Source organism: Cynocephalus volans, chromosome 16 (genome assembly GCF_027409185.1).
Source record: "Cynocephalus volans isolate mCynVol1 chromosome 16, mCynVol1.pri, whole genome shotgun sequence".
Classification (NCBI taxonomy): Eukaryota; Metazoa; Chordata; class Mammalia; order Dermoptera; family Cynocephalidae; genus Cynocephalus; species Cynocephalus volans.
Window position 1 is genome coordinate 6419237 of NC_084475.1, and position 20354 is coordinate 6439590.

The 20354-nt window shown below is 53.0% G+C and overlaps 1 protein-coding gene across 1 annotated transcript in view; it reads left to right on the top strand.

Annotated features, from left to right (window-relative positions):
• Positions 1-14124, top strand: part of WNT9B (Wnt family member 9B) — a 38475-nt gene extending 24351 nt beyond the window's left edge. Inside the window, exons 7-9 of the mRNA XM_063081285.1 lie at positions 10778-11034; positions 12487-12752; positions 13651-14124. Coding sequence (XP_062937355.1) covers positions 10778-11034; positions 12487-12752; positions 13651-14124 — 997 coding nt within the window. The remainder of the gene's footprint in view (positions 1-10777; positions 11035-12486; positions 12753-13650) is intronic.
• Positions 14125-20354: the final 6230 nt, after the last annotated feature.

Sequence of the window (20354 nt, forward strand, 5' to 3'; positions counted from 1 at the left end):
AAAATTTCTCTCAGCATTGTTTTGTAGTTTTCAGTGTGCAGGTTTTGCAAATTTTTTTTTTTAAATTCCTATTTGGATGGTATTGCTTTTATCTTAAAAAAAAAACACTTTTAGATATTGATTTGGGTCTTGAGAAAAACGGTTGGAGAGAAGAGAGGGTAAAAGAAATTTTACTGCTTTGAGGTGTCGGATTGAAAGCCAAACATTGCTGATAAGAATTATTGTTTTGGGAAGGAATTTAAGGGGCTTGCTTGTCCCTGGCTGAGCTGTAACCCGCCACTGCTCCCCCGCCCCAGGAGTTGGGCTCCAGAGTTGCGCTGAGGGTCAAATCAGCCTCTTCAGTGGAAGGTGCTGGAGTTGCTGTGGCTGAGAAGGGGAAAGAGGAGAGGTGGTAAGCAGGGCGAGGGATTCTCAGGCTGGAATTTCCTAAGGAAGAGAGGTCTAGATTCCTTTGGGATTATGCGCTCTGGTAGAAATTGGGCTTGGGAGGAGGTGGGTCAGATGCTGTGAGGACGATCCCCACCCTGGCATCAACCTGACCAGTGGGAGGTGGTCCGAGGCCCTGCTATGATGTAAGGAGCACTGGTTTTGGGGTCACGCCGATCAGAGTTCAAATCCTCCATCTATCACTTACTAACTGGCCTAGGGCAAGTCAGCTGGCCATTCTGACCACAGTTCTCCCATCTGTAAAACAGACTAATCTTTACCTCATAGGGCTGTTGTGAGGGCTAAATAAACGTATATAAAAGTGCTGAAATGCTATCCATATATAAGGAGTCCAAAAAATGCAGTGGCCCGCCTTACAGCATCCCATGTTAAAGAGTGTCTTTGGTGACTTCTGTTCCTTCCTCTCTGCATCTTTATTCCAGCCATTGTACGATTCAAAAGAAATCGAGCCTTTCCTATGCTCAGCACTTTATGTGCATAGTCTCGTTTAACCATTGTGACAACCCAGGATGTAGGGACTGGTGTAATTACCTTCATTTACAGGCGAGTGGGGGGACCAGCCTGTGGCTCACTTGGGAGAGCGTGGTGCTGACAACACCAAGTCAAGGGTTAAGATCCCCTTACCGGTCATCTTTAAAAAAAAGAAAAATACAGGCGAGTGGGGACAAAGCTCAGATAAGCCAAGTGCCTTGCCCCAAATCACACAGCTATTGGCTAACATCACTAAGATTTGAATTCTAATCTGTCAGAATCCAGAGCAAGCCTCTTCATTTCTGACTCAAGCTGCCTTTGAGCCCCAACTTGAGGCCTGCCTCCCCCTGGGCAGCACTGACCCTCCGAGCCCTCACCCTGTCACCCATGCCCTTCATGTGGCATGCGTCCTGGGCATCTGTTGCACTGTGCATCTTTAACTCAGGTTGTTAGCTAATTATTTTGTGCTCATGGCTCCCTTTAGGCAGAGCTCTCGGGGCTCTGTTGTTGGCTGAGTGTCCCCACAGTTCCTAGTGTTGCTCCTGGTCTGCAGTGAATGTCTCGGCGGGGGGCACCAACCTTTCCCTTTTGCCAGCCCTTCCTTTCCCCTGGGACCACCCTCTGTGCCCTGTTACGTTTCTCTTTCATCTTTTGCATACACTTGGCTCTCTTGGGCACATGTTTCTACTTCACCGAGTCCTGGCCGACCATGAACCCTGACCTGGCGTCTTTCAGGAAAGGACTAGAAGCAAGGCGGAATGCAGACAGCTGCCCCATCAGACTCCAGAAGTCACCTGCGCCCGGGGGGCGGGGGGGCTCACAGGCATCCTGGTGGCAGCAGAGATGAGCTGGCGGTAGGACGGCCATCTCTGGCCCGGACCCCCTTATTAGAAACATGGAGAACAAAGGGGAGGGTGGAGAGTCTTGAAGAGCCAGAAGAAACTTCAACCACCATGTTCTGGTCAGTCCTGGAAACTCCAAAGAGACTGGTTTTAGGGCAAGGCAAGAGGGCCTGCTTTTCTTGATGTCTTAATCCCTTTGAGGCCAGATGCTTTTCAGAATTTAAAATTTCTTGGATTTTAAAAAGGCAATATAATGGATACACCATGTATAACATAATACCTCTAGCAAGGTCTAGGGCAGCACCCATAATCAGACACTTAATTAATTTTTGCAGGAAAACATCTACAGGTTAAGATAAATAAAGACCATAATATTCTCACTTTGGCTCAGGTCAGGGCTTGCTGCCATGAGTTCGCTACAACTGTACAAAAAATACATGTAGTTTTCTGAGCCTTCTGGAGTTTGGAATTGCAGATAAAGGTTTGTGAACCTGTGGTAAACTTTCAGCCCGTGTCACCATGAGAAGTTGTGCAAGCTGAGTTTTTTTTTTTTTTACAGATGACCGGTAAGGGGATCTTAACCCTTGACTTGGTGTTGTCAGCACCACACTCTCCCAAGTGAGCCAACCAGCCATCCCTATATAGGGATCTGAACCCGTGGTTCTGGTGCTATCAGCACCACACTTTCCCAAGTGAGCTATGGGCTGGCCCCAAGCTGAGGTTTAAAGAAAGACGTGGGCCAGTTTTTTGGCTGGTCCCTGCTGGGTATCAAAGAGCGGCACAGATCATTCCCAGGAACTGAGGTTCAGAGGGAACCAGCCTGGCTCTCTCAGGCCCTGAGGCACGGCACCCCACAGGGGCTGAAATGTAGGAGGACTTGGGGTCTGATTGACCAGGGTCAGATGGCCCCTAGATCTGGCATTCGGGGGAGCCTGTGCCAGAGATCACAGTCCCAGGCTGGGGAGGGTGTGGCCACACAAGGCTCCTCCTCCAGAGCCATTCCCTCCCAAAGCCCTTCCAGAGTGTTGCTCCCGCGGCTTGGGAGCAATGGCATGGGAGCAATACTGTAGCGAAGCCAGCAGGTGGGCTGCAGGGCGGCTGAGGGGGAGCCTGGAGCTATACTGCCTGCCTGGGGTTAGGCAGCTGAGGGGTTTACATATCCAGCAGGTGTCTGAGGAGCATTTGCTCAGGGTGAGGGCTCTAGGCTGGGCAGAGTGGACCTCAGGGGAGGAGAAACCATGCCTCTGTCGTGGACCTTACTGGCTACTTGGAGAAACTACCTGTACAGCCCTGAAGAGGATGAAAAAGGGTGCCAGCCCCTCAGGACTGATGGCACTAAATCCACAAAAGTGGGAGAAGACAAAGAAAGAGGACGTTTAGAGTGGAATGGGGCTGGCAAGTAAGGAAAGCTTCCTGGAAGAGGCAAACAAGCATCACAGCATGCCAAAGCTGGGTGGGGCTTCGGATCACCTTTCCCATTCCCTGCATTTGTGAATCAGGTGTTAAAAAAGGCAGTGACTTTAAAAGGTTCCAGTGGACCCATGAAGAAATGCATGGAGTTTGGACTGAGTTAGACATGACAGGAGGACAAGGAGGGCACTGGCCTGGCCCACAGGGAAGGTCCCTCTGCTGTAGCTCCGGCTGGCTCTGAGTCCAGGACCATCCCAGGTGGGAAGTTCTTCTGGTCCTGCTCTCGAGGGCCCTGCTCTATTCCCAAGGAAGCCTCTCTCAGTTTCCTTCATCCCCTGAGCATGTCCTGGAGCACGGTGGCCCTCCCCACACATATTCAGGGGGTGGCTCCTTGATCAGCTTAAGAGGTTCGTGTGATCCCTGGAGCTTAGAGGAGGGCGTGTGGAGGGATAGGGGCCATCCCTCAGATGTGCAGAAGGACAAATGGAACCTGCAGCATGGGACATCTCTGCCTAGAGCATCTGCAAGCTGTGGGACTGTCCGCATCACAGAGTGATCACGTGCAGGCATTCCCCAGGGGCCTGGCTCTTCCAGGACCCACAGCCTAGCCTGAACCTACCTGTCCGTGGGGAAGAGGGTGGCCAGATGCTCAGGGAGCATTCAAGCCTGCCAAACTAGTTAGTTGTTCAACTGGCCATGGTTAAATAACTTGGCTGAAGTCACTGAGTTTGGAAGCCAGGACCCTGTGGTTGGCATGGAGCTGGGACAGTGGTGGTACAAGGAGGTACAGCCTCAGAGATTGCTTGCCTTTCCCTGCAGTCCTCAGCCCGTGGCCCTGATGCCGAGCTGCCCCTGGACCTGTCTTGTGTTCCCATCACCTTAGATGTTTGCTATGGTGATGGCTGGTTTTGCTTCCCTGAAGTGTTACATTGAGACTAAAAGCAGAAACTGCCAGGCTTGGTAGGAGTAACCAGGAGACCCTGGACAGAGTCCCAGCCCTGCCACTAACTCAGTGGGTCACCTCAGACAATAAACCTTACATGAACTCCCAGAGCACTAAAAAGGTGAAAGCAGAGCCCGGCACACTTGGCAAACCTCGTGCCTTCTTGCTTCCCCCGACCAGCCTCTGAGATCCCTCCCAGGAGCCACCAAGGCAAAATCTCTGGAACAGGTGATCTCAAAGGGTTTCTTCAGCTCTAAAACATAATGGTTCTAACGATGCACATTTGGACCCAGGCAAGGAACTTGATGGGGGATGTTTATAATCCCAGACTTGTAGAGGTGAGGGATCCCGCTGCATGGAAGTGATTTTGGAGACCCTCCATGGCCACTGTGCCATCCGACCCATGCATGCCAGGGACCCATGCATGCTTCCTCTTGCACTTGCAGACTGAGCAGAGAGGGAGAGAGAGACAGGAGGGAGGACGGGGAAGCACTTCCTCCACAGATGCTGAGCAGATTGTTGAGATGCAAAGCAGGATCGCTGTGCAGGCTGCTTGCTGCCCACTTAGCTAGTGAGCACGTCTCCCTGATGCCATCCTCAGCAGCAGCCCGATCTGTGGTGGTGACGCAGGAAGTGGAGCTGTTCTCGGAGAGACAAAGCCCACAGCTGGGCCAGGCTCTTTTCTCTCTGAGCCAGGGATGCGGTGGGGGGTGAAGCTCCAGGGTGGGCTCCAGTGGGGAGGTGGTGGCCAGATTCAGTCCTCTAGGTGGGTCCATGGGACCCTGAGGTTAAGAGCTGGGGAGGGAAGAAAGGCTGGATGGGGTTGATGGGGAAGCCAGACAGGAAAGCAATGAATGGTCTTGTATTCAGTGGGTGGACCTGGCACAAAGCTGATGCTCAGTGCATACAGGTAGAAATGAATGAGTGAGTGAGTGAGCAAGCGAGAGGAGGAGCTGGAAGGAGTTGGAGTAAAGGCAGGAAACAGTAGCTGCTAAATTTGCCAGGCTGTGCATTAAGGACACCTTTATGGAGGACGTGTGAGGTGACATTGAATCCTGTAGAGGAGAAAGGACCCTGAATGATGGAGGGGAAGATGCACTGCCAGCAGAGTAAAACTTGGGACCCATCAGCGTGACAGAAGGAGGGGAGAGAAACCTGGGGTGGGTGTTGAGGGGCCTCTCTCTGGTACCCTGGTGCCATGGTGTCCTCTCTTGCTGGGCCAGGCTCTGCCCTTGCTGGACATCCCCCTGCTGGGAAGAGGTAGGGAGTGGAGAGTGTGAGAGGCGGGGTGGTGGTGGTGGTGGTGGTGTGTGTGTGTGTGTGTGTGTGCATGTGTGTGTATAGGGGGCCCAGTGAAGGCCAGGGAGGTGGACTGAGATGTTTGAGATGAAAGCACAAAGGGACTACTTACAATGCAAATGGCCCTGCAGCGGAAGCCTGTTATCGAGAGCATCTAATGGGTTTTTGCAGGGCCAAGGCCAGTGGCCCCAGGCAGCACGAGGCTTTCCTGGTTCCCAGGCAGCTGCCTGCAGTTGGCACAGACCCTGCTGCCGGGCACAGCTCCTGACCCCTCCAGCTAAGAGTCCAGACATGCTGGCATTACCTGGTGCCCTGGAAACCACCTGCCTTGTCCTGTGCCACTTACCCACCCACATCCTGGGGGCAGTCCCCGCTAGAACCATCAGACTCTCTCAAGCAGAAACAAAGATGGGAATGGGTCTGGAAGAACAGAGCCCAGGGCACCCATGGGTGATGAGAAAAGCTCTCCACCTGCCATTCTTCCCCAGACAGCCTGGAGTGCTCCCTGAGAGCTCCCTCCTGCCTCGTCCCACCCCCAGGCCTCCCACTACAGTTAGGACTGGACTGGCCCAGGTCAGGTTCTCACCCAGATGGTGCTAGAAGTTCTGATTCGGACCCCTGAGCAGTCACTGACTGTTCCTCAGGGAGCCAGTCTGGTTCAAAGCTTTCTTCTCCTTCCCCTGCTCCTTGAGGCTTTGCCAGAGTTTGTAGGACTCCTGAACCCAACCAAGTTCCCTCCAGACTGTGAGCTTCTTGAGAGCAGGACCATGTTGCAGTCCCCAACACAGCTCCTGGCACATAGTAGGTGCTTAATAATGACAAACACTTACCTGGTGCTTACTATGTGTCAGGCACTGTTCTAAGAGCTTTGCCAACGTTAACTTGTTTCCCCTCACAACAACCCTGCAAGGTAGGTACTGTTACCGTCTGTATTTGACAGATAAAACACAAAGAGATGTGCCTTGCCCCAGGTAGCACAGCGAGCAGGAGGTGGAGGTGGGATGTGAACCCAGGCAGTCCACCTCTGGTCGCGCTCTCCCATCAGCCAATGTGTGTTTGTTAGATGGAATGAGCTCGGGGTGAGTGGATGTCCCTGAGGTCGCCTCTGAGTGAGAGGCAGACCTGGGACCAGACTACCTGAGCTAGAACAGCCTTGGGGGCATGAGGTCCTTAGGTCTGCACACGCTAGCAGGTGGTGGGTGGTTGTTGGAAGGTGGGCCCCATTTCTTCTCAGGGGTTTGATGGTCCTGGGGTCCTGCCATGATAGACAGAGCCGACTCCTGGAAGGTTTTTTCCAAAGCCTAGGAGAGCCTTTTGCTTCCTTCAAGGTCACCCTGATGGAGCAGCTTTAGCCAAATCTGTGCATGGGGTGAGGGTTGGAGAGTGTGAAATGAGGTGGGGCAGAAAGGGCCAGGAGTGGACGCAGGAGATCTGGGGTGCAAGGGTATATGTGAGATGAGGTCCTGAGGGGTACCCTTGACTTTTACCACTCTAAGGCAGGGTGGTCTGGGAAGTGGTTGGGGATGCCCTGGGGTCAAAACCATAGGGTATCTCATTGTATGGGGTGGGGGCTTCTAGTCTTAGGATCAACCTGACCCCTAAGGACCATGGGGTGAGGATGCAGAGAGCAGAGGAGCAGGGACTGGGGTAAAGAAGGGAGGAGAAGGAAGCTGGCCATGTGGGGTCATTGCTTTCTTAATGGGAAAGGAGAGGCTGGAAATCAGGCTTGGGAAGCCCCCTGGAGGATAGCAATGGGGGAGACCAAATGGGCCAAAGCAGGTGCAGGCTGATGGAGGGGTGGTCCCAGGAGCTCCTGAGTCAGGCCGAAGACCCTAGGAAAGACTGTCCCTGACCCCAGAAGAACAGCTAGCAAGTTCACACATTATCCCTCCTCTGCTCTTTAGTTCAGAGCACTAGCAGCATCTGATTGACCCCAGGGCAGTGTCTTCATTAAAATCCCCAATTTTTTCTAGATTCATAAGACTGAATGAAGCTCACTCAAATTTCTCTGGTTTTCTATCTAACTGCCAAGGGGCTCAGCTAAACGTGGGTACTCGAGATTTCACAGAGGGACCCAATGGGTGGGGTTCTCAGGCCTGCGGTGCCAGAAAGTGTGATTTCTTCCAGGGGAGAGAAATCATATCTTCTCACCCCTGAATGGGATGGAACCTGCCACACCCAGAGTGTTTCTGGGGTCCAGGATGAAACCTTCCGTCGCAGATGCTCTGGGATGGGCAGGCGTAGAATTCACTAGCACTGTTAAAGGCAATAGGATGAGTTGTTTTCTAAACTTGATGTCATGGTCCTATTTCTTCAAAGGAAATATGATCCCAAACCACAACATAGAAAACAAAGGAAAAGTGGGTCCTGGAAGGCCTCCTAGGCTGTCTTCCTGAGGCAGTGCCAGGGAGCCTTCTGTGAGAGCAGCCCTGGGCGGACCAGGGCCCAGTGTGGCCTGAGGCCTCTGTGTGGTTGGCTGCCTTTCCTGACCATTAATCGCTACTAAGTGTCATTACTGCTAATAAAATTAACAGACTTTATACTGGCCTCCTGGAGCCATTAATCTCAGGGTCTATTACATAAAATTGAAAAAACGAGTTCCTGTTGCTGAGTGGAAGGGTGTTTGCTACGCTTGGGAATTCTGGTACTCCACAGCTGTCAAAAGGGCATCAAGGATGAGACGACACTCTCAGTTAGACAAACCAGCTCTGAGCCTTCACGCTACACTATAGGGGTGTCTCAGGCACGAACACAGCTGGACCTCAGGAAGGCTTTGGGACCAGGGACTGAAAGACTTCCCAAATTCCCCCTCCCACTCTCACCTTTGCTTCTCTCAATGCATCTGGTTCATTCTTTTTTTCTCTCTTTGGGGCATCTTCGTCTGTTTTTCTTCTGTGTTAAAGGCCTACTCACCCAAAGAGAGAAAGAGAGAGAAAGCAACTGTGTGCTCCCTTAACTCAAATTCCAAATTCCTAGAAAAAGAACTGATTGGCCCAGCTTGGGTCATGTGATCTCACTGGTCCAATCAACAGGCCAGAGCAATAAGGTCATGTGGTATAAAATGGCTGACCAGGGCCACATGATAGCCATGTAGATAGAAAGATGGGTGGGCAGCCAACATGTAACATACTATATATTATATATGACATATCATATTGCTATCATGATGTAAAAATAACAGGTATTATTCTTACAATGGCATTTGAGACAGGCCTTGAAGGATGCACAGCCCCACTGGCCAAAATTCCCATCACTCCCTGCTTGTTCTCCCATCTGTCAATCAGCTTCTGCAAGGAGGTCCCGATTTCTGAAACACAGGAATTGTGTGTGCAGAAGTTGCCCCTCACACCAACCCCTGGTGTAAGGAGGAGGACATCTGAGGGGCTCGAAGTCTACTGTCCCCTTTGCTACCTGCAGCCCTTCAGCTGCCCTCTGCGCAGGAAGCCAGTCAAGGTGGGGCCTCCTCAGCTGGAGGTGACATTGGGTTCTGCTGTGGACCTGCCAAGGGTCAAGCTCTGAGGGTTTCCTGCCAGGCTGCAGGGAGGGGTTTGGCTATAGACTGATGGACTGGAAATTTACCCATTTGCCCCCAGATTAATGATTAACGGGTCCCTGCCCTCACCCTGTCTGGGTGGGGAGCCCAGGGCCAGGCTGGGCAGGGAGGAGCCCGATAGCATCTGTCTCTGCTCAGAGGTTTTGGAGATATGCTCCACAACGGGTTGGCTGCACCAAATGGATATAGAACCTACGGACACTTTCTGGGGGCACCTGGGTCTCTCCAGGACCCACACCCTCCTGTGATACTTCCTACTCCTGAGGCAGACAGAGGGGGGTGGCATCCGGCCAGATGCCTTAGCTAAGGCAGGTGGCTCCAAACAGGAGAGCTGTGCTCTTGGCTCAGTGAGACATGGGCCTCTCTGACTACTCAGGGCTTGGCCACAGAGCTCCCCTTAGCCAGTGTCACGTGAGCAACCGCGGCAAGTGCCACATCCAAGCAGGAGCTTTAAGAACCATTGCCTGATTCTGCCTTTGTTCTCTTACCCTGGCCACGAAGCCAGCATGTCCCAGAGAAGGGCTGCTCCCTCCAGCCTGCATCCTGGAATGTTGTATATTCCACACACGCTGGGAGGGGAGCACCAGGGCAAACATTTTGAACTACTAGAACCATCTCACACAGTGCATCCAGGAAGAGGGAAAGTGAGCTCTAACACGGGTTCCCACCTGGCTGCTGATCTGTTGTGTGACATGAGCCAGTCACTGCTCCATTTCCTCATCTGGTCAAAGAGGAGACTCTGCCTAGTAAAGGAATAGAGCATCTTGCAAGAAGAGAGAGGTTTGGGAAACTCCAGCTAGCAGGAAGGTAAGCCTGCATGTCCCAAGTACTTGTCATGTAATCTCCACCCCGGGAGGTGGAGAGGATCACTCTTGCCACTTTCCAGAGGAGAAAGACAAAGCATTCAGCATTGCACAGCTAGGAAGCAGCAGAGTCGGGCTTAGAATTTGGCAGCCTGACTCTGGAATCGATGGACTTTAGATGTGGGAGAACAAGAAACCTGGGACAAACGGCCTGATGGAAATTCAGTTCCTTCACTTTCATCCAACCATCCATTAGCCTGTCCTCCCTCCCTTCCTTCCTTCCTTCCATCCTTCCTTCCTTCCTTCCTTCCTGTTTCCTTCTTTCCTTCCTTTCTTCCTGGTATTCCCCAAGTATCTATTTGTACTAGACACCAAACAGTGGTCAAACAGTTGGAGATCTATCTAAAAATCATGGGAACAGGTTGGTGTGGGATTACTTGGGCAGCAACATGATGTAAGGGAGAGAGGGGTAACAGGGGACCTTGGCTGGGTATCGGCTCAGTGTCGACACCCCCTCTACCTGCCCCCTCTTAGGAATCTGGCTCTCCCTTCCAGGCAGTGACCAATCCCACATGCCGTATTTCCCAAACTCCCCGGATCCTAGAAGCTGTCCAGGGGATGTGGTAAATATACAGATTTCCAGGCCCAACTTCAGACCAATAGAATCAGAACTGCCAAGCCTGGATCCTGGGAATCTGGATTTTTAATAATCACACCAGGCGATTTTTCTAAGTGGGCAAGTTTGGGGAATAGGGTGGGTGAGAATAGCAGAGACTGCAATCTGGAAAACTTGGGTTTGAGGTTTTGCATTAACCCTTGTTGCAAGCACCTTGGTTTTCTCCTCTGTAAAATGCAGACATAACCTCCATGGGGCTTGCCTGACACCAGGAGAGCAATAAATGAATCCCCCTTCCCTCACCTGACCCTTGTCCTCAGGGATTGACATCCTTTGCTCTCCCCTGTCATGACCTCCAAGGGTCACCAGTCTCCCTTATCTCGCCCTCTCCAGCTTGACCGGGAGGGAGGTCCTGACACCCTTCCCAGGGCTGGGCACGGCCGCAGCCCCGGTGCAGGGCAGGGCCCACCTGAAGCAGTGTGACCTGCTGAAGCTGTCCCGCAGGCAGAAGCAGCTGTGCCGGCGGGAGCCTGGCCTGGCTGAGACCCTGCGGGACGCTGCACATCTCGGCCTGCTTGAGTGCCAGTTCCAGTTCCGGCATGAGCGCTGGAACTGCAGCCTGGAGGGGAGGACAGGCCTGCTCAAGAGAGGTAGGGAGTAGGGTGAGGAGGGATACGGGAAGGAGGGATGGGGCAGGAGGGATGGTGGGACAGGGATGGGGGAGGAGGCAGGCTTGGGAGAGGCTGTCCTTCCCTCTTCCCGGCCCCTGTGCAAAGGCCACACTGCACTTACTACCCCAGCATAGTCCCAAACGAGGAGCATCCTGGGGAGTTAAGGATGGTCTGTTGAAGGCCAGCCATGGCCCGGCCTCAGGTTTGGGGGAGGAGAGGAGCAAGGAAGACACAAGAGAGGAGGAGACACAAGCCCACTCCTGTAGAAGCCCACAGACGAGATGGCTGGTCCCCTGTCAGCTCCCTCTGCCTCTTCCTCACACATGGGAAACAAGTGCAAGAACGCAGAAGGATGGAAGGCAGTCAGTAGTGGGCCAGTTCACGCGACAGGCCAGTCCGTGTGTCCCGCCACTCATCTGCCTCTTTCTTCTTCTCATCCCTTGATCCATCGTTTGCTCCTTCCCTCAGTTCCTGCTGGCCTCCTTCCCTTCGTTCTTTATCTCTCCATACTCCACCCAGCCACCCACCCGCTCACTAAGCATCTGTCGAGGCCCACAGAGAGCTGGGCACTGTCCTAGGTGCTGGAAGTGCAGGGCTAAATAAGACCCTGACTGCCCTCAGAAAACACACGGTCTAGGAGAAAACAGGCCATCACGTGATTCCATCACCACATGGAAAAGGCAGGAATGGGGACTTTTACAAAAATGCAGTAATGGTGTACAGGGGCAGCCAGCCCCTTCCTAGGCCAGCTGCTGTCCACAGTGGGGGAGGGTCTGGGGCAGAGCTAATGGCCTGCTTCTCTCTCTCTCTCAGTGTCACTGGCATCCCAGGGCACTGGAGAGCAGGCAGAAGGTAGAGAGCCCTTTGGGAAGCCAGGTTTGGACCCCACTGAACAGTACAAGAGTAGCAGTGGACCTGGAAGTGGGTGGGATGGTCGATCTGGGGAGTGTCAGGCAGACGTCCCAAGGTCACTCTGTCTTTGGGTCTACTGTTTGAAAGGCATTGCAAAGCACAGGAATCCCACGGGGCGTATTTCAGAGGGTCAGGGGCTTCACAAATGGGTTGGGTCAACTTCTTACACTTGGACTTGGATTTGAGAGAGCTGGTTTCACGTCAGCTGTGACCCTCCTTAAGTGCCTAAGTCACTTCTCTTTGCATCTTAGTGTTCTTATCTGTTAAGTAGGGTCCTGCTGTCCTCTGGGAATCTGAGCACATACTCCATAGTGAATTTGGAAGTTCCATTTAAAGGACCGCTTGCAGCCTGAGTTTAAGGGGCGTGGCAGGAGGCATGCCCAGAACTGTGTCCTCAGGCTCGCACTCTCCTGTCCTGCTCACCCTGACGCCCCCTCCTTTCTGCCCCCAGAGGGTGGCGGGCAGCCTTTGAGCTTCTTGCCTTCTTCCCTCTCGATCCCCCCTGGGTGCCGGGCACAGGTTTCAAGGAGACGGCTTTCCTGTACGCGGTGTCCTCGGCTGCCCTCACACATGTCCTGGCCCGGGCCTGCAGCGCTGGGCGCATGGAGCGCTGCACCTGCGACGACTCTCCGGGCCTGGAGAGCCGGCAGGCCTGGCAATGGGGTGTGTGTGGCGACAACCTCAAGTACAGCACCAAGTTCCTAAGCAACTTCCTGGGGCCCAAGAGAGGAAGCAAGGATCTGCGGGCACGGGCAGATGCCCACAACACCCACGTGGGCATCAAGGTGAGCAAGCTCCCCGGCTGCCCAAATCACCTTCCCCAGCCAGGAGAGGAGCCAGGAACAAGGTCTACAGGAGGCCAGCACCCCACCAGGCCCAGCACACACACAGAGCACCCCCGGGATGAACTTCATTCTTTCCACCAGCATTCCCTGGGCGTCAACTCTGGACCATTACTGGGTACCAGGAATACAGCAGAAGTAGGGAAGGGGCCTGGATATTAGCAGCAGCTGGGCAGCAGTGGGAGCCAGGCTTGGGACCAGGTCTTGGTGAAGCAGGGACATTTTTGGAGAGGGGTTTCCATTCCAAGGACCGGGCCTTCCTGGAGATCCTAGAAACCAATATAGTTTGGAAACTTTGATCTCGTGCATTCCCTGCCCCCCCTCCATTTTACGGTGGGAAGACGGAGGAGGCCCAGAGAGGGGAAGGGACTTAGCTGCAGTCACACAGTAGTAGGAAAACTGGAGGGTAGAAAGTATCTAGGTATATTGAGGTGAGATGGCTGGGAGAGGGCAGTACTCCAATTCTTTAGGAAACTGTATCCTGTGTTCTGTGTCCTCACCGCTGAGTTTGTGTGAAGCAGCACTGCCATGTTCAGTTGTGTAAGTTGTCTACTGCACAAGAACTCCAGACCAAGGGGAGGAGCAAGGGCTAAGATCCAATCCATACTGCTCTCCCCAAGGCATGCACATTGGCACGGGGCTGTCTCTGCCTGGAGGAAGGGGAGCCTAGTTTTCATGAAGGTGCCTCCCGGGCTAGCTTAGGTCCTATTTGTCCACCTCACATGAACCTTCCTCGGCCTCCTTCTCAATCCTCCTGCCACTGGCCTGCCAGGGTTGGTGCTCTGGGGGCAGGCTCAGGCTGCAGGCCCTGGGACTCTGACCATACTGCCTCTCCTCACAGGCTGTGAAGAGTGGCCTCAGGACCACGTGCAAGTGCCATGGCGTGTCAGGTTCCTGTGCCGTGCGCACCTGCTGGAAACAGCTCTCTCCATTCCGTGAGACGGGCCAGGTGCTGAAGCTGCGCTATGACTCAGCTGTCAAAGTGTCCAGTGCCACCAACGAGGCCTTGGGTCGCCTGGAGCTGTGGGCACCTGCTAGGCCGGGCAGCCCTGCCAAGAGCCTGGCACCCCGGCCTGGGGACCTGGTCTACATGGAGGACTCACCCAGCTTTTGCCGGCCCAGCAAGTACTCACCCGGCACAGCGGGACGGGTGTGCTCCCGGGAGGCCAGCTGCAGCAGCCTGTGCTGCGGGCGGGGATATGACACCCAGAGCCGCCTGGTGGCCTTCTCCTGCCACTGCCAGGTGCAGTGGTGCTGCTACGTGGAGTGCCAGCAGTGCGTGCAGGAGGAGCTTGTGTACACCTGCAAGCACTAGGCCTGCTGCCCAGGAGCAGCCAGGCACTGCCAGGACCTCCCACAGTGCCTGTCCAGCTGTCCAGCTGGCCCCTCTGGGCAGGTACACACAGTGTGTGTGCACACACAGATGTACATGTCAATGCACACGAGCGTGTAGCTCACCACTTCTCCTTCCACCGTACCTCGGCCAGGCTTTTGCCTTCCTCAACACTCAGCAATGAGAAGCAAAGCCCCACCCCTGGACCCAAGGGTCCCCAACCTTGTTGAAGAACTTGGAACAGGATGGTAGAGTAGAAAAGGATGTGGAAGGAAATAAGGGTGACCAGGAAGACGGCAGGACTGAGGTTTTGGAAGGAAGAAAGGGGCTATCTCACCATCTTGATTGCTGGGCTGATGGCCGAGAGCCAGCAAGCTATTGGGTGGTGAGGTTCTGGGCCGAGACTGCGAAGGGAGACAGTGCCAGCTGGAGGCAAAGGCAGAAGTCTGCCCGAGATGGGTCAGTCTAGCCCTCTGGCCCTGCTCAGACTGAGTGAGCCCCTGGGGACCATCCACCTTCGGTACTCCTGTGGCTTTGCTGTGCTAGAGATGATAGGGAGAAAGCCCAGGTGATAGGGAGCTGGGCTTCAGTGGGCCCAAGTCAAATAGATGCCCTAGAGCCCTGTGTCCTTGATTCAGTTTTTCAAATCCGTCTGCACTGTGGCCTCCTTCTTGTCTGGTGAGCTGAGTAATCCACACTCACCCAGCCCTGTTCAACAAGGCCACCAACCGAGGCAAGACAGTAGGGAGAGCCAATTCCCAAGGTGGGACTCAGTGCACCTGAGGTTGCGCAGACACAGGGGCCCCTCTCCATTTTCCCTGGTAGCCGAAGGAAGCTTTAATCCCAGCCTAGAAGAGAAGGGTGACAACCTCCTGGAGCCTGGCAGGGACATGGCAAGCCCAGTTTCTCAGCCTGCTCTTGAGTCTGCTTTGGTAAACTCCCTGTGGCTGGGGTCTACCCGGGCTGTGAGGCCCCCACACCAGCTGACACTGGTGATGCAGAAGAACAATTGGTTTATGAGTTATGATCTGGTTACATTTCTGCTCTTGTGGCTATTGATCTAATTAAGGCTTTTGTCCTGGCTGGAGGTACAAGTGCTTGAGTCTTTCCTAAGCCTGGCACCTTGGTGGCCCCTTCATTTACTAATGGCCCTTCACTTTGCCCTCACTTTGGCTCTTACATGAGGAACAGAAGTGACTTTGCTAATTTCCTTGGATCCTGTGGACATTTCCAGTGCCACCTCCCAAGGCCCTGAGTGGGAAGAGGAGCAAGAAACAGGTTTATCTGCATGGATACAAATAGACGCATATACCATTTGGCCCAGGCTGAGGGTCCCATTGAGCAGTGATACCTCTCCAGTTCAGAATGAAGGCCTTGCAGGGGTCACTTTGCTGGAGGCTGTGTGCTTCCCCAGAGCAGGGCCCGATGCCAGCCAGGAGGAAGTGACCTCCTTCAGGAAGCCCTTGGCTGCTCTGCCAGCCCTGCCACACCCCTCTGTCAGCTTCCTTTCTCCCTGAACCCAGAGTTGCTGACCCTCCACTGAAACAGGAAACTTCAGAATCAGCTGAGTGCTCAGAACCCACATCGATGCCAGCTCCAGGAAGAACCCCCGTGGCTGGGCCCCAGCAGACACCCCAAGATCTCCAGGGGTGAGGAGGAGCTCTGCTGTCCCCCATGGATCAGGGAAGCATGGGGATACTGGAAGGATCTTTGATTGTAGAGGCTGCCATGAGAAGCCAAACTGACCTGAGGCCTTCACCAGACTAACTTTGCTCACCTGAGCAGCTTTCACGTCTTGGAAGGAGGAGAGAAAAGGGTAGAGGGTTGGTTTTCTAGTTTCTTCCACTCCCCCACCATGAGGAGACTTTTTCTCTGCCAGTCCAGTCTATCTTGCTCCTCTGAGACCCCAACTCTGCCTCCAGCCTGGCATGCCTCAAGGCAGCAGAAGGGCCTCAGGAGCAATGTGGGCACCCTGACTCAACAGCACACCACCTGCATCCCAACTCCATGGCCGGGTGTGCCAGGGTAGCAGGAGGGTAAAGGGCAGACTGTGAGGGACTTAGGCCAGGGCTGGCTGCTAACTAACACTGATGCCCCAGGTCACTGGCATGGGTGCAGGCTCTGAGGGCCCCTCGGCTTGTGGTGTCCCCTGTGTCCAGTCCTCCCTCTCCCTTCTCCTTCCCTATTGCCACTCCTTTCTCTTCCAGTCACCCCTAAAGATCTGCCTCGACCCTGCTGGGACCCCTGGGATCCAGAATGACCTCTGACTCCTCATTCTACAGCTTTAAGGACGATGCTCACAGGGTATTTTTGTCTACCTCAAAGACATAGTTTTTAGGACCAGAGAGAATAATTTATATAGCTAAGATATATGACAAAGTATTTATGTTATTTATATAGTTTCTCTATTCATGGGCAGCACAGGCGGGGTTTGTGTGTTCCCCTGGAAGCCCTCTGTCTGGGGAGATGCAGCCTGGCCTGAGCTGGATGCCAGGTGGCTGGGGAGGAGGTCGTGTAGGTTCCTGTGTCCTGCAACCGGGTCTTCCTGGAGCTGGTGAGCATGCGTCTTCTCGGTGGTGAGCCCTGGTGGGCTTGATCCGGGTCCTCCTTGTGAAGTCTTTGTAGATTCTCTGCCCTTCAGGGTCCCAGGCCCCCTTCTTCTGCTCTGGCAAACGTGTCTTGCTCATAATAATAATGACAACAAAAATGACTGCACTTGGCATTTGCAAAGCACTTTTGATGTTCAGAAACACTTTTATCCCTTTCATTTCACTTGATTTCCCCATGATCCCTGTGAGGTCGGCGGGGCTACATTGCTGTGCCCATTTTACAGATGAGGCCCAGAGATGGAGGGCCGAGCTCAAAGTCACACCGAAGGGGTTTGTTCAATGAATATTTACTGAACACCCATATGGACCAGGTCCTACGGGGGCTGATTTACCCTGAGCCTAGGAGCCCAAAGCCTGGATACCACCTTGAGCCCAAGAACTCAGGGAAGTGGCCTCTTCCCTGGCTGGGAGTGACCCAGCTTTTTGGATCTGGACAGCATGTCAGCCTTTCCCCTAGGTGGAGGCCCATGTCTCAAGTACTGGGACTGCCTAGAGGCCTGGAGAGATGAGAAAGTGACCTCCGTAAGGTCCTTCTGCCCACGTTGCCCTGAAAGGTTTGGCTACACCACTGGGCCCCTCCCAACACACAGATGAGTTTGGTTTGCTCTCATTTGTGTTTTTCTTTTAAAAATGAATTGTTTTCCACTGGATTTCTGGCTCTTCTTGTAAAACCAGCTGCACTGGCACACTGGGCCTGCATTCCTGCCTGGCCACAGTTAGCTAGGGCGAGGGAGCCCTATCAGACAGGGTGCATGGGGGCTCCCAGGTTATCAAGAGCCCCCTGCCCCAACGCTACTCACTCACAGATGTTCCTGTCTGGCTCTCATGGGCACGTAGCGTCCATCCCCCGGTCTAGAAAAAGCCCAGCTTCCCTGGTATCCTCCATTGACAGACTGATAGACAGACCCATGCCCACCCTGGAGATTATTTCTTATTTTCCAAAGTTTCCTTTCTCAATACCCATGAACTACAAATGCTTTTTTGTCTCAGCACACTTTAGAACTACAATGGGAGGTATCATTTACTGAGCACCTGTTATGTCCATTCATTCAACCAACCATTACTTAGGGAGCTTCTACTGAGTACCAGGGACCTTCCTGGGTGCTGGGGTACAGCAGGGAACAAGACCAAGTCTGTGTCTCGTGGGGCTGACCTCCTACTGGGGGAGACTGACAATAAATCAATGAACTACATGCCAGCTATTTGTATTTATTTCGTCTTCATTTATTGCCATAACCCTGCACACTGCATACGGCCACCCACAGTGGTTAAGGAAATGGCAGTTGAGATGGGAAGACCCCTAAGTGTCGCCAACAGGCAGTGGTGGCAGGATTTGAATGCAGATCTGCCATCCTCTCCATGCTGCTTCCTCTCCTCAGGTATAGAGAAGGCAGGGATGGGTTGCCCCCATTTTATGGATTCCGGGTAAACTGAGGCCTAGAGGATGGAAGGTTGCACACCAAGTCCTGGTTCCCTCCTGGAGTTAAGTATTTCTAGAGCCCTCATCTTCTGGCCAGCAATGTGGGCATGGGTGGGGGCAGGATAAGGCAAAGCAGGAGCCTTCAGGGACTTACAGAAAAACGAAAGCACGGCTGCGTCAGCCCCGTAGTCTCTCTGTTCACACTGCCTTCCTCACATGCTTTGAGAAGCCGCTGCTCCTGGGGTCTGATGGGGGACGAGACCCCTTTCTGAGCAAAGGGCAGCAGAGAGTGCTTGTCTCCCCCTCAGTTCTTCCCTGCCCCAGCTCTTCTGCCCTGCTGGGGTTCCCAGGAAGGGAGGTGTTATGGATTGAATGTTTCCCCCCAAACTCATTAAGCTTGATCCCCATTGTAACAGTGTAAAGAGGGTGGGACCTCAGACTACAACAGTGCTGAAAGGTGGGACCTTTAAGAGGTGGTTGGATCGTGATGACTATGCCCTCGTGAATGGATTAGCCCATTCATGGAGTAATGGGGTAATGGTTTAGTGGGTTGTCACAGGAGAGGCACTTGTTGCCCTTTAAGGAGAGCACATTAAAGACCTCTTGCCATCCTCACAATGTGATTGCCTCTGTCACCACAGGACCCCTGTAGAGAGTCCCCACACAGAAGAAGGCCTTCAGTAGATGCACCCACAGTTTCAGGTATTCTGCTGTAAGCAACAGAAAAAAATGGACTAATACAGAGGCAGAGGTGGATCCCCAGTCCTGCCCTGAGGGTGCCTGCATCCTGCATCACTGTCCTGACATGTGCCTTCTGCCCAGTGTTCCTGGGCCCCGAGATCAGCTGGTTCTGAACAATGACAGATGTGTCCACACGCAATAACAGGCTCCAGTTTAGCCAGGGGTTTCTCAACTGTTTTTCATTCAAGATGGGCACCCTTCTTCCCTTTTCACAAATAGTGGAACCAAGGCACAAAATGGTTAAGTGACTCACTGAAGGCCACATCCTAGTAAGCGGACCCAGGGCTTTTGCCTCCAAACCCTACGTTCTTTCTATCCTGCACTGCCCTCAGCCTCCCCACACCCTGTCGGAGCCTTGTCCTGCTCCTGCCCATAAACCAGTTCCTAAACAGGCCCTCAAGCCACCGCTCTTCCTGGGGGATCAGGGCTTGTTGAGACAATCACTAGTTGAGAGCTCTACCCATGGTATCGTCCACAACCTTTAAAAGCATTTAGCCACATTTGCTATCTCTCTTTGCATGTGCATATTTATTTCATTGAACCATTTGTGAGAACCTTGCAGACACCAAGACATTTAGATACTTTATCACATATCTCCTAAGAACAAGACCATTCCCCAACAGAACCACAAGGCCATCATCATGTCTAAGAAATTTAATATTAACACAATAGTATCTACTCCACAGTCCATATTCGAACACCCCCAATTGTCCCTTGAAATATCCATTATAATGCTTTTTCCTGATCCAGGATCCACTCAAGAATAAAGCATTGCATGGTATTGTCACGTCTCTTCAGCCCCTCGTGATCTGGAATAGTCTCCCTGCCGTCTTTGCTTTCATGACATTGACAGTTTGAAGAGTTCAGGCCAGACGTCTTGGAGAATGTCTCTTAGCTGAGATTTGTCTAATTGCTTCCTCATGATTGGGTTGAGGTTAAACATTCTGGCAAGAAGCTGCTTGGGGGGGGTCTGTATCCTCTGTGCATGCTCTTCAGGAGCCCCAGGATGTCAGTTTGTCCCATGACTGATGATGCTGAATTTCATCACTTGGTTAAGGGGGTTTCCACCAGATCTCTCCAATGTAAAGTCGCCCTTTTCCCTCTGTGATTCATGACTTGTCCGCCAGGCCATGGTTTGAGACTGTGGGAATATCCTGTTGCCCAATAACGTTTTACCCGATAGTTTCAGCATCTGTTGGTGATCCTTGCCCAAATCAACTGCAAAATGCGAATTTTCTAATTCCATCATTCCCTGTCCATTTATTAGCTGGCATTCTTCTCTAACGAGCTTTCCTTTCTCCCCTACCCCCATGGGATTCCTTTTAATCTTCACAGTCATCCTGCAGGGTGAGAATTATCACTCCCATTTTACAGATGAGGAAACTGAGGTCCAGGGAGCTTAAAGCATTTGCTGAGAGAGTAGTAGAGCCAGGATTCAAACT